Genomic DNA, 12275 nt, shown 5'->3' with positions numbered 1-12275 from the left:
TGATCAGCAGCGGGTTGCGCATGGGGCCCCTGCAGAAGCAGCAAATCCATTCTGCTGGCAGCAGCGGCTTGGGGGCCCCCTCGCGGCGCTGCAGGGCCCCCCCCCATTCTGCTGCAGTCAAGCTGCTGCGGGCCTCGTGCTGCAGCACTTCTTTTGCTGCTGCGCCCCGCAGCACCCGCCGCTGCAGCACGACTTTCGCAAAGGCCGGCACTTGCTGCTCGTCCTCCGCCTCCGTCAGCTCCTCCTGCGGCCCCTCCCCGCTGCTGCTGCTGCTGCTGCTGCTGCTTTTGGAGGACACCAGGAATATCTTCAAGTCTATCTTTCGACGATAGTCTGCAGCAAAGCCACACTGACGCGCCAGCAGCAGCTTCAACTCCCCCACGCTAACTGTGGGGCCCCCAATGGGGCATTCCCGGTAAGTTCCTGCATGCTCCGATATCAGTCGAAAGTATATCAACATCGCTGCTGCTGCTGCTGCTGCTGCTGCTGCTGCTGCTGCTGTGAAATGAGCTCGGAGGGAAGCGCCGGCGGGGAGGGGAGGCTTCTGAGGTCCTCAAACACTAAAAGGTCAAAAAGACACAAGGCGGGGGTTGCTGCAGCGCGCATGCCGAAGAGACGCTGTGGAGAGGCTGCTGCTGCTGCTGCTGCTGCTGCGGGGCCCAGCTGGCAGTGCTGCGGGGCTGCGCAGTCTGTGTCTTTGCCTTTGAGACTATTTGTGCGAATCGGCCAGAGCCGGACACGGAGCTCCAACGGGCAGACTCGCCTGGAGAGGGAAGGAAGCCGCGAACATCAGGCGCTGGGGAAGCAACTTCCCCCTCCCTCACATTGAAAAAGAATCCAATTGCCTAAATGCACAAATAAATGGCGCTATTCAGACAAATGCGGCGAAGTTCGCGCGGGAAGAAGGACAGAAACGCAGCAGCCGCGGCGACAGAGCGGCTCGGAGGGGGAGCGCCGCAGAAACGCGGGGAGGGCCGGAGCTGTCCGCCGAGCAAAGTGCAATAAAAAGGCGGAAATAAAGAGAAAATTGCACGAGTTATCCTCAGGAACAAAAACAATGAGGAGAGCCGAAGCTGAACACCCACTCAAAGCCCCGACGCCTCTTCCCCGTGGCGCTGGCGATACGCCGCCGTTTCTGCAATCCTCGCCGCCGAATGCGCCTTATTCGTCCTTTGGAGGGAATTAAAAAAGGAATATTTGCTCTAATATTCTTTGTTCAAGCTCTGTTGGCGCGTAGATCCACCGAAAACGCCCAGGCGCTCTCACTGGCTGTTCTTCTGCTGCCCGCTGCAGCTTAGCTTTCTGCATTTCCTTCTTTAGCTGCGCGATCCGCCGCCTCCCGCCGCGGTTTCGAGGAATTGGTTCGCATTTTTGGGTTTTCCGCTTTTTAAGCATTCGAAAAAGGTCTAAGGTTTCTTCCTTTCGCCATGAAATCGCACGGAGTTTGAGCTGTTCAACTTCAGCGGACGCGCGCCCAGCAGCCGCGCAGGATGCCGTGCTGGCTGCGCTTTTTCGGCTGCGAATCTCCGCAGCAGTAGTTGTTTAAATTGTTATTTTAAGCTGTTTATTGCCGGCTTAGGCGCCCACAGCCAAAGCGCCTCTCCCGCTGCAGCGGCTGTTCGCTGGCTGCGCTGCAGCACCCGGCGGCGCTCGTTGAACGGGCGGGGAAGCCCTGCAGCAACGCAGATTAGGCAGCAGCAGCTGCAGCAGCAGCCGCTGCAGCGGCGCGCCGAAGGCCCCTGCTGCAGCCTTCCTGGGCTTTTCAGCAGCTCTTGCTGCCGCTGTGTGCGCGCGCAGCAAGCCAGCCCAGGCCCTCGCGCCCTTTGTTGCTTTCGCTGCTGCGAGTTGCTGCCACGTCCCCACCCCTTGCAGCAGCAGCAGCAGCAGCCGATCGCAGCAGGAGCCCACCCCATCCCAGCAGCAGCAGCAGCAGCAGCAGCAGCAGCAGCCGATCGCAGCCTTACTAGCAGCGCACCCCCGCAGCAGCAGCGGCCTCCGCGTCCTCCGCGGGAGCCTCCCTCCACCCGCACCCGCACCCCCGCAGCAGCAGCAGCAGCAGCAGCAGCAGCAGAAGATGTCGACGCTGCGGAGCGAGCCGATGGTGCGGGGCACCATAGTGCTGCCGTCTTCGCTGCCGGTGGCCCACGAGCTGCTGGAGCGGCTGGGGCGGCTGGGGGCCGTGCAGTTCGTGGACATGCAAGCAGCAGCACTTGCGAGGCCTTACAACAACTACATTCAAAGAATAGAAGAAATGGAAAGAATAATAAGGTTTCTGCAGGAGGAGATCCGCTGCCTGGAGGGCGGCCCGGGCGCAGCAGCAGCAGCAGCAGCAGCAGCAGCAGCAGCGCCGCAGGGCCTCGTCGTCGTGGCCCCCGACGGCGAACGCAGCTTCCTCGATAATGGACACGGCTACGTTTTGGACAAAGTGGAGGAAGCTTTGAACCGGCTGTACGGACAGTTCGTGCTCTTCAAGGGAAACAATTCAAGTTTGCAATCCGAGAAAAATGCTGCTCTCGAGGAGCAGTGCGTGCTGCGGGTGGCGCTGCAGCAGCTGCAGGGCGGCGCTGCAGCAGCAGCAGCAGCAGCGCGCGCGCCCCCTGGCTCGCCGCCGCCCGAGGCCCTCTCCGACCTTGAGGACGGCGGCTCCAACTTGCTGCTGCTGCAGCAGCAGCAGCAGCAGCGCCAGCGCTCCTCCGAGGAAGACCTCGGACCCGGCAGCCTCGGCCGCAAAGCTGCAGCAACTGCTGCTGTGTCTGCTGTTGCTGGCGTCCTGCCAGCAGCGGAAATCCCCCGCTTCCAGCGCACGCTCTTCCGTGCAACTCGCGGCAACGCCTTCTGCTTCTTCCAGTCCATCGAGCTCCCCTTCTGCGACCCCAAGTCCGGACAGGATATTCAAAAAAGTGTTTTCGTTGTTTACCATCAAGGAAGCACGCAGTCGCTGCTGCACGAGAAGATCACCAAGGTCAGCAGCGTCTTCGGCGGCTGCTGCTACGAGTGGCCGCTCAGCCTCAAGCAGACGCAGGAGCGATTGGAGGGTAAGCTGCACTTTTCCTCCACTTCTTTCCTTCCTTTTGCTTCCATTTGCATTTATTTTCCATTTTCCTCCCCTCTGCGCCCTCCAAATTCCGCAGTTCCCCTTTTTTCCGCAGCTTTCCACCCCGCGCCGCCGCGCGCCGCCGCGCGCGAGGTGTACGTACACCCCAGCTCCCGCGCCGCCGCTTTGCGAATTCAGGTTTGGCAGATGTCATTAAAGACAAAGAAAAGGCGCTGGCCGCCTACGAACATTACTTTTTGGGAGAAATTTCCACTTTGCTGGATGTTCCCAGAGAAGGCAGTTCTTCTTTGATCGAAGAATGGCGGATGTTCTGCCAAAAGGAAAAAGCCATTTACGCGGCCCTCAACTGCTTCGAAGGCAAGCCTCCCCAATTGCGCATCTACCTAGCTAAATAGCTAGCCAGCTAGCTAGCTAGCTAGTTATGTAAATGGCTAGCTAGCTAGCTAAGCTAGCTAACCAACTAGCCAGCCAGCTTATTAAATGGGCAGCTGCCTGGCTAGCTACCGAGCTAGCCGGCTAGGCAACCAACTAGCTGGCTAGGTAGCTAGCTAGCTAGATTGCCAGCTAGCTAGCTACTAGCTAGCTGGCTGTTTAGCTAGCTAGCTAGCTAGCTAGCTAGCCGCTGGGTGTACCTGAGCCGTGGACTTCTGCCGAGGAATTCGGCAGCAAATACATCAAACAGCTCCTCGACTATCGAATTAAATTAATTAATTAAATTAATTAAATTAAATTAATTAATTTAGTTTAATTTAATTAAACCAATTTAAATAAATAAATAAAATATTTTGAGAAGCTTGTCTTCAGGAAGAGACATGACGCTGCGGTGTTCCTGTTGGATTCCCAAAAAGAATGAAGAGAAAGTTCGAAGCATTTTGCGCTCCATGGAAGTCACTGGCGACGAGCAGGTCCTTTTATTTATTTTTCATTTGTTTATTTGTTTATTTATTTGTTTATTTATTTTATTTCTTTGATCATATTGTTTTTTGTTTTATTGTTTTATTTATTTATTTTATTTGCTTGTTTATTTGTGTGGTTTTTGTTTGGTGGTGAGTTAGGTGGATGGGTGGCTGGCTAGCTGTAGGCTGGCTAGCTAGCCAAGCTGCTAGCTAGCTAGCCACGCAGCTAGCTAGCCAAGCAGCTAGCTGGCTAGCCAAGCAGCTAGTTAGCTAGCCAAGCAGCTAGCTAGCTTGCCAAGCTGCTGGCTAGCTAGTCGAACAGGTAGCTAGCTAGCCAACCAAGCAGTTAGCTAGCCAGCCAATCAGCTAGCTGGCTAGCCAGCCAAATAGCTAGCTAGCCACCGAGCCGAGCGGCTAGCTGGCCGAGTAGATACACAGCTAGCTAGTAACTGAGCAGCTAGCTAGCTAGCTAGCTAGCAATTCAAGGTAGCTAGCTAGCTAGCTAGCTAGAATCATTTGTGTTGGATTGAATTCTTCGGAATGATTAAATGGATGTCTTCCAAAGGGTATATGGCGTTTCATCTTTTGAAATTTTTTGTCGATTTTTTTTTTCTTCCATTCATTTTAATTCCAATTAAAACTCCGATTTATTTCATTTATTTAATTTATTTCATATACTTAATTGTATTTAATTTTATTATTTTATTTGTTTGTTTATTTATTTATTTGTTTTTTCTTTCAAGGGTTCGGCTTTTTTGTTAACTGAAAAAGACTCCGCGGCCGCAATGCCTCCGACTTACTTCAAGTCCACGGAGTTCACTGACCCCAGCCAAATGCTCGTCAGTTTGCTGCTGCTGCTGCTGCTGCTGCTGCTGGTTTTTGTGCTGCTGCTGCTGCTGCTGCTGGTTTTTGTGCTGCTGCTGCTGCTGCTGCTGGTTTTTGTGCTGCTGCTGCTGCTGGGTTTGGTGCTGTTGCTGCTGGTGTTTTCTGTGCTGCTGCTGGTTTTTCTGCTGGTGCTCGTGATCTTTATGCCGTTGCTGCTTCTGTTGGATTTCGTGCTGCTGCTGTCGGCCTGTTTGCTGCTGCTGGGTGTCGTTCTGCTGCTGCTGCTGCTGAAGCGTTACTGCTGCTGCTGCGCACGGCCAGTGCGCCTTTGCTGCTGCCGGTGCCGCGTCTGCTGCCTTCACGTCGCCCACAACTTTGCGCCCAAAGCAGCTGCAGCAGCAGCGCGAACGCGCCACCCCCCCCCGCAGCAGCAGCAGCAGCAGCAGCAGCAGCAGCAGGGTGTGCGCGCAGGTGGACACGTACGGCGTTCCGCGCTACCAGGAAGCAAACCCTGCGTTTTTGACTTCGATAACATTTCCGTTTTTGTTCGGAGTGATGTACGGGGACATCGGGCACGGGGCGATAGTGCTGCTGCTGGGGCTGTTCCTGCTGCTGCGGCAGCAGCAGCTGCTGCAGCAGCGCGGGCTGCTTGCTGCCTTCGTGCCTTACCGCTACCTCCTCTCCCTCATGGGCCTTTTTGCTTTTTATGCTGGCTTTCTTTATAATGACCTTTTCGCCCTCGGGGTGGACCTTTTCGGCTCCAGGTGGACGGAGGAGGGCCACGAGCCCATCAACGGCGGCATTCGCCTCAAGCAGCTTGTAAGCTGCTGCTGCTGCTGCTGCGCTGCTGCTGTGGATCCTCGCTGCTGCTGCTCTGGACCCTCGCCGCTGCTGCTCTGGACCCTCGCCGCTGCTGCTGTGGATCCTCGCTGCTGCTGCTGTGGATCCTCGCTGCTGCTGCTGTGGATCCTCGCTGCTGCTGCTGCTGTGGATCCTCGCTGCTGCTGCTGCTGTGGACTCTCACTGCTGCCGCTGCTGTGGATTCTCGCTGGTGCTGCTGTGGATCCTCGCTGCTGCTGCTGCTGTGGATCCTCGCTGCTGCTGCTGCTGCTGCTGTGGATCCTCGCTGCTGCTGCTGCTGTGGACTCTCACTGCTGCTGCTGCTGTGGATCCTCGCTGCTGCTGCTGCTGTGGACTCTCACTGCTGCCGCTGCTGTGGATCCTCGCTGCTGCTGCTGTGGATCCTCGCTGCTGCTGCTGCTGCAGGGCGAGGACCCGTACCCGTTCGGGATAGACCCGGCGTGGAAGGGCGCGACGAACGAGCTGCTGATGGTGAACTCCGTGAAGATGAAGCTGTCGATTGCAATTGCTGTTGTGCACATGGGAGTGGGGGTGCTGCTGAAGGGGCTGAACTTGCTGTTTTTCGGGGAAGTGTTGAGTTTTTGCTTCGAGTTCGTGCCGCAGCTGCTGTTCCTGCTGCTGCTGATTGGCTACTTGAACTTCATGGTGGTGCTCAAGTGGGTGTCGCCGCGCAGCAGCAACAAGCCCAACTTGATCAGCAGCATCATCAACATGTGCATGATGGGCGAAGTGGCTCCGGAGGAGCAGCTCTATGCGCACCAGCAGACCGTCGAGCGCGTGCTGCTGCTGCTGCTGCTGCTCACCATCCCCGTCATGCTGCTCGTCAAGCCCACCGTGCTGCTCCTCCGCAGCAAACGCGCAGCAGCAGCAGCAGCGGCGGACAAGCAGCAGCAGCGCGCCGCCGCCCCCGGCCACGACGCCCTCGACGCCGCCGAAAACGGCAACGCCGCCGCTGCTGCTGCAGACGCGCCCCCGCAGCAGCAGCAGCAGCAGCAGCAGCAGCAGGAGGAACACGAAGGCGCGGGGGACTTGTTCATATTTCAAATGATCGAAACCATCGAGTTCGTGCTCGGAACTGTCTCCAATACTGCTTCTTACTTGCGGTTGTGGGCGCTTTCGCTGGCCCACCAGCAGCTGTCGCTGGTGTTCTACTCGCAGACTGTAGTGCGGGCGCTGACGCTGTCGGAAGACACTGCTGTTGTTGCTGCTGCTCTCTTTCTGGTCTTCAGCCTCTTCGCATGCATCACTTTCGGAGTTATTTTGTGCATGGATTTGCTGGAAGTGGCGCTGCATGCGCTGCGGCTGCAGTGGGTGGAGTTCCAGAACAAGTTCTACAAGGGCGACGGCCACAAGTTCGAACCCCTCGACTTCCTCCTCGTCGTCAAGAGAAAAGCAGCTTAAAACCTCAAATGAACTTCTTTTGGACTTCTTTTGCATGCAGTTTATCTCTTGAAGTTCAATCTTCCTTGCGACGGCGCAACCGCCCGCGACTTGAACTTGAACTTGAACTTGAACTTGAACTTCGGCTTGATCCGAGGCGGAAAGCGGCGCCAAAACGGGAATTCCTCCGACCAAAACTTCCCAAATTTAATTTCCTTTCTTTATTTGTGCTTTGTTCCCCGCGTTCTCGTCGAATTCGAGAGAAATTCCCAAACCGCCGATTTGAACTCCGGAGCTCGTTCCGAAAAGCTGCAGCGGAAGGAAACAACGGAAACAAAAGCAACCACGTGGAAAGCTGCATGCAAATGAATAAAAGGAATTAATTCCATTCAAATGCAAGCGAAAGTATTTCCTTTTTTGCACTTGTCTTCTTTCGAGGACCTCCGGCCGTGCAGCCCAGCAAGAGGAAAGCAGCGTAGCGAACAAGTGCGGATTTTTGAATTCTTCTCCATTTATGAATTTGCATTTGTTCCATTTTGCATCACTTTTCGTTTTTTGCATTTCTTTATCGAATTAGAAGTCCATTTGTGCATTATCTGTGCAATTCAACAACTGCTGGGCTGGGCGCGTTGTGTCGGATGCAGCTGCGGGTCTTCGGGCGAACTTGCACGGAAGTGGAGAGAGTAAACAATTTAATTGTCCAGTTGCATGCATGCATGCGCGCGTCTGCATGCATGCAAGCATGCATGCGTGCATGCGTTGTTGTTAGAAGTTTAAAGGTCCAAGTTCCAGTTTATATTTGCAAAAGTGCATGCATTTATGTGCCTTCTATGTCCAAGTTCATTTGCAGCGCAGCGCATGCAATCGAGAAACTGCAGAATGTGAATTTAATTATAAATCAAATGGCGCTTTAAAGGCACTCAAATGCATGCAAGTTCTGCACTAGTTTATTCTTCCATTAATGCAAATTGCATGCATGCAAAGGGCGTTTATTTTAATTTAATTGGAGCAAAAGTGGTCTGCAAAATTAAACCCAAGTCCTGCTGCTGCGGTTTGCATGCAAACAGACTTCTAGTGTCTCTTTCTGTGGGGCCCTGTGCGCCAACTAGACCAAATATCGCCAACTTCCTTTGCATGCATGCATGCATGCATGCATCAATCCCTACATGCATGCATGCATGCATGCATTAGTCAATGCATGCGACGTCGCATGCGTGCGTGCGCTCGCCAGTCTTCTGGGTGCGCGTACTGGTGCATGCATTAGTGAGTGCATGCATTAGTGCATGCATGCATGCGTTAGTGCATGCATCAGTGCATGCATGCATGCAGGCACTGTGCATGCATGCATGCAGGCACTGTGCATGCATGCATGCATGCACTGGTGCATGCATGCGTTGCTGCGGTTTGGGCCAAAAGCCCCCGCTGAGCGCCATTTGCAAAGAAGAGCTTTTGGCTCTGAGCGAAGGAATTGCCTCGCAGCGCTCTCGATGAGTTCCTGTTCGAGTTTAATTCTAATTATCTGCATTTGTTTATTAATAATTATAATTGTGTCTTTACTAGTTATAATTACTTCTTTATTGAATCATTTAATTCGTTTTCTAGTCAAGTCAGCTGCTTACTGCTGCCTTCACTGCAGCAGAGAGGAGTCGAGCTGCTGCTGGGGCCCCTGCTGGGCCTTTCACTAGAGTTTCCTTTGCTTTTTTTGTTATTTAGTTTGAAACTTGTTATTTAATTTGTTATTTAAAATGAATTATAAATAAATGGTGAAGAAAAACAGCAGCTTGTCCTGGGTCCATGCAGTCTGTACACCTGAACATGTGTACATGTGTTCAAGTTATCCGCCGCTAGTTGGTCGGGAGTCATTATTCGTTTGTCTTTCATTTTTTGAAACAATTCTTTTTATTTATTTATTTTTGATTTATATTTTTATTTATTTATTCTTTTTTTACTTTCTGTTTGTTTATAGTGTAGGGGCTGCGCAGATAGAAGGAGGCGCTGTTTGCTGCGCTGCTCTGCTGCTCCTGTGCTGCAGTTCCGGCAATTTCGGGAGTTTTAAAGATTTAAAATAAAAAATAAATTAAAAATATAAATCAAAAATTTTGAAAATAAATAAGTCAATCAATTTTAGGGCTATTGGGCGTGGCTCCGGGTGCCACCGCCCCAGCCGTCCGTGTGCTGCTGCTGCTGCTGCTGCTGCTGCTGCTGTGAATTTGCTTCTTGAGAGAGTTTCTGGAGATTCATTTTAGTGAAATATGAAAATAATAAACAGTTAAGTTCACATATATGTCGTTTAAAGGAGAAATCGAGAAAGATCCACTTCAAAAGCATGTGCTGCAGGCACTGGCTGCTCCAGCAGCAGCAGCAGCAGCAGCAGCAGTGGCGACGAGAGCGGTGTGTGTGCGGTTTTTCCTGGGGGTTTCTGCTGGCTGAAATGAAAATTGGATTTAGTCATTCTTTTAATTGTTTAAATTTTTTCAATTCAAGGAAAAGGGTATTCTGCCCAGGGTGTCTTCTGCTGCTGCAGCAGCGGTAGCAGCAGCAGCAGCAAGGGTTTCTTTTTCGCTCTTCCTTCTTTTCTCCTCTTTTTTTTTCAAATCTTTTCTCGCTTAATTGAATTAACCTTTTCAATTCTTTTGAGTCTCAACAGACTCAAAAAAGACGGCAAAAGGGCTTTTTTTCGAGCGCATGCAGCAGCAGCTGCTGCTCGTCGGCAGCAGCAGCAGCAGCAGCAGCAGCAGCAGCATGTTGCTTCTCGCGAGCCCCACTTAGCAAATTGCACTGCAGCAGCTGCGGGGCTTCATTCTGGGCTGGGCAGTCTGAGGCGGGTAAACTGAAAAGGCCAAAAATGGACCATTTTGAGGAGTTTTGAAGCGAAAAGACTCGAAAGTAAACAAATAAGAAGAAATATATTTATTTAAGATAAATATTTAATGATTTAAAACGAAAATTCGAAGAAAAAGTCTTTTGAAGAAGTGGCGGCGAAAACGGTGGTGGCCGCCTGTTTTCAGGTGTACGTACACCTCAGGATCGCGGCGCAGGCGGGTTTTCGCGAAATTGCGAAATCTGCGGAAGTTTGAAAAATAGAATGGCATTTGATGTTTAAATATATTTATTTGTTTTTTTGTTCAATTTCTCTTTAATTTCTTTTTTATTTCTTTTTAATTTCTTTTTGATTTCTCCATTTCTTCTTCAAAAGCTTCTTTCGAACTCCCTGGTGGCCGCGCGAGAGCCGACGGGCGGCAGGGTTCAGGGTTTAGGGTTTAGGGTTTAGGGTTTAGGGTTTAAGGTTTAGGGTGTAGGGTTTAAGGTTTAGGGTGTAGGGTTTAGGGTTTAGGGTTTAGGGTTTGGAGGGGAAGTTGTAGGGTACACTGAGCTGTGGCGCTTTTTGGCTTAGTTTAAGAAAAAATCAAAATTTGTTTTTAAAGGAAGATCCAAAAGTGTTTTAAAAACACATTTGTTTCCGAAGTTCTTCTCGACACTAGGGTTTAGGGTTTTGTCGAACCTGTTGTAGTTTGAACGAAATAATGGGAAGGAGAAATTGAACAGTTGAAATGTGAAATAAAAATAAATAAAATAAATACAATAAATAAAATAAAACGGTTTATGATGAATTATTTAATTAATGAATTAATTGATGAATTAATTCATTAATTAATTAATTAACACGCAGCAGGGCAAACGCATGCAACTTGACCAGTGGTCCTTGGGTCTTGTGCTGGCCAGTGAGGCCTGGAGCTTTCGGTTGGCCCCGACTCCGCCAAAAGTGCTGTTTTAGAAATAAAAGTGAATTAACTACAATTAAATAATTAAAATAAATAAATTAAATTGACTTTACTACATTTGATTTGCTGCTTTCCATCAATAGCACTGCAGCACGGCGCCGCAGCAGCTAGCCGGCAGCAACTGCTGCTGTGCGGCGACCGACGGCAAATAGATGCCGGTTTGACTGCCTTTTGAATTCTTTATTGCGAAATTAATTTTTAAAATAAAATTAAAACAAAATAAAAGATTTAAATGATTTAATTAATTAATTTGCTGCAAGTTTCAAGGCCGAACGGGCGCAGTCCGAAGCTGTTTGCTGTCTTCGGCAGCAGCAGCAGCCCATCGGCGGCGCCCCAGCTGCTGCTGTTCTCGCCGTCAAATATCTTCTTTTTCTTTCTCTTTTTATTATTTTTTCACTTTTGTATCTTTTTGTTTAAATTGAATCTTCAATTTGCATTTTCGTGGGCGCGGAGGCCCCGGGTGAGGCCAGGCGCCAGCCGAGGTCCTGCGCGTCGAGGCCTCCGTCTGTTTGCACTCATCTGCTGCCTTCAGCTTCAAGATCTAATTTTAAAGAAGTTTTTTTTCAAGTTTTATTTATTTTTAATTGTCTTTCAAGGAAAAGCAGCAGCAGCAGCAGCAGCAGCGCCGCAGCACAATGCGCCGGGGTCACCTCCCCAGCGACGGGTGTTCCCCCAGCCGCAGCAGCTGCTGCAGCAGCTGCAGCTACAGCTGCAGCAATAGCCGCAGCAACAGCAGCAGCAGCAGCAAGCTGCTTTTTTCAGGGCCCCTTCGGACAAGCATTTCGGAGCAAATGAACGCAAAAGATGGAGAGAAATGCAATTTATTGTCTCTTTTTGATTCTTTGTCTTTGTCAAAACGCGCAAAATGTCTTTCTGGGATTTCCGAACAAATGGAAGAAATGAAAGAAGCCAAAAAGAAGGCCCAGCAAACCCAGCGGCTCATACAAAGTCTTAAACAAGAAAAAGAAGCTGTGTGCACTTAATAATAATAATAATAATAATAATAAATAATAATTATAATAATAATAATAGTAATAATAATAATAATAGTAATAATAATAATAAAAAGGAATAAACAATAATAAAGGAAGAATGAAGGCATGCGTGCAGCAGCAGCAGCAACAGCAGCAGCAGCTTCCGTGTTGTTTTTCGCTTGCAGCTACTGCGGCAAATAAATAAAACGAAAAAGGCAAATGGATTGAAGCAAGCAGAAGGACAAGTTGCTAATCAACAGATAAACTCTCTCCAACGAAATATAAATGTAACCCTAAACCCTAAACCCTAAAACAGAGTCTTAGCAGCGCAGCACCGTGCACTCTGCGTGGCTCGAAGAGTCCGCCACGACGCTGAAAACAAAAAGCAAAGACTAATTTATTATTTATATTTATTTATATATTTACTTATTTTTATATATTTATTTATTATTTATTTATTTATTTTTTTTTTATTTATTTATTTAGTTATTTTCTTTATCAG

General features: G+C 50.2%; 2 protein-coding genes across 2 annotated transcripts; both read left to right on the top strand.

Moving 5' to 3' along the window:
* Positions 1-1797: 1797 nt before the first annotated feature.
* ETH_00023410 (vacuolar proton-translocating ATPase subunit, putative) lies at positions 1798-3450 on the top strand (the record flags this gene model as incomplete). Its single annotated transcript, XM_013380523.1, has 2 exons — positions 1798-3035; positions 3233-3450. Coding segments are annotated over 2 exons (1456 nt in total), but the record flags the coding sequence as incomplete, so codon positions are not given.
* Positions 3451-3867: 417 nt separating this feature from the next.
* On the top strand, positions 3868-7038 carry ETH_00023405 (uncharacterized protein; the record flags this gene model as incomplete). Its single annotated transcript, XM_013380522.1, has 4 exons — positions 3868-3960; positions 4695-4790; positions 5248-5595; positions 6043-7038. The coding sequence occupies 4 exons, from the start codon at positions 3868-3870 to the stop codon at positions 7036-7038; spliced, it is 1533 nt and encodes a 510-aa protein (XP_013235976.1).
* Between the last annotated feature and the right edge of the window lie 5237 nt (positions 7039-12275).

Source organism: Eimeria tenella, genomic scaffold, assembly GCF_000499545.2.
Source record: "Eimeria tenella Houghton genomic scaffold, Eth_scaff67, whole genome shotgun sequence".
Taxonomy (NCBI): domain Eukaryota; phylum Apicomplexa; class Conoidasida; order Eucoccidiorida; family Eimeriidae; genus Eimeria; species Eimeria tenella.
The sequence above is the reverse complement of the archived record's forward strand: the minus strand, read 5'-3'. Positions and strand labels throughout refer to the sequence as shown.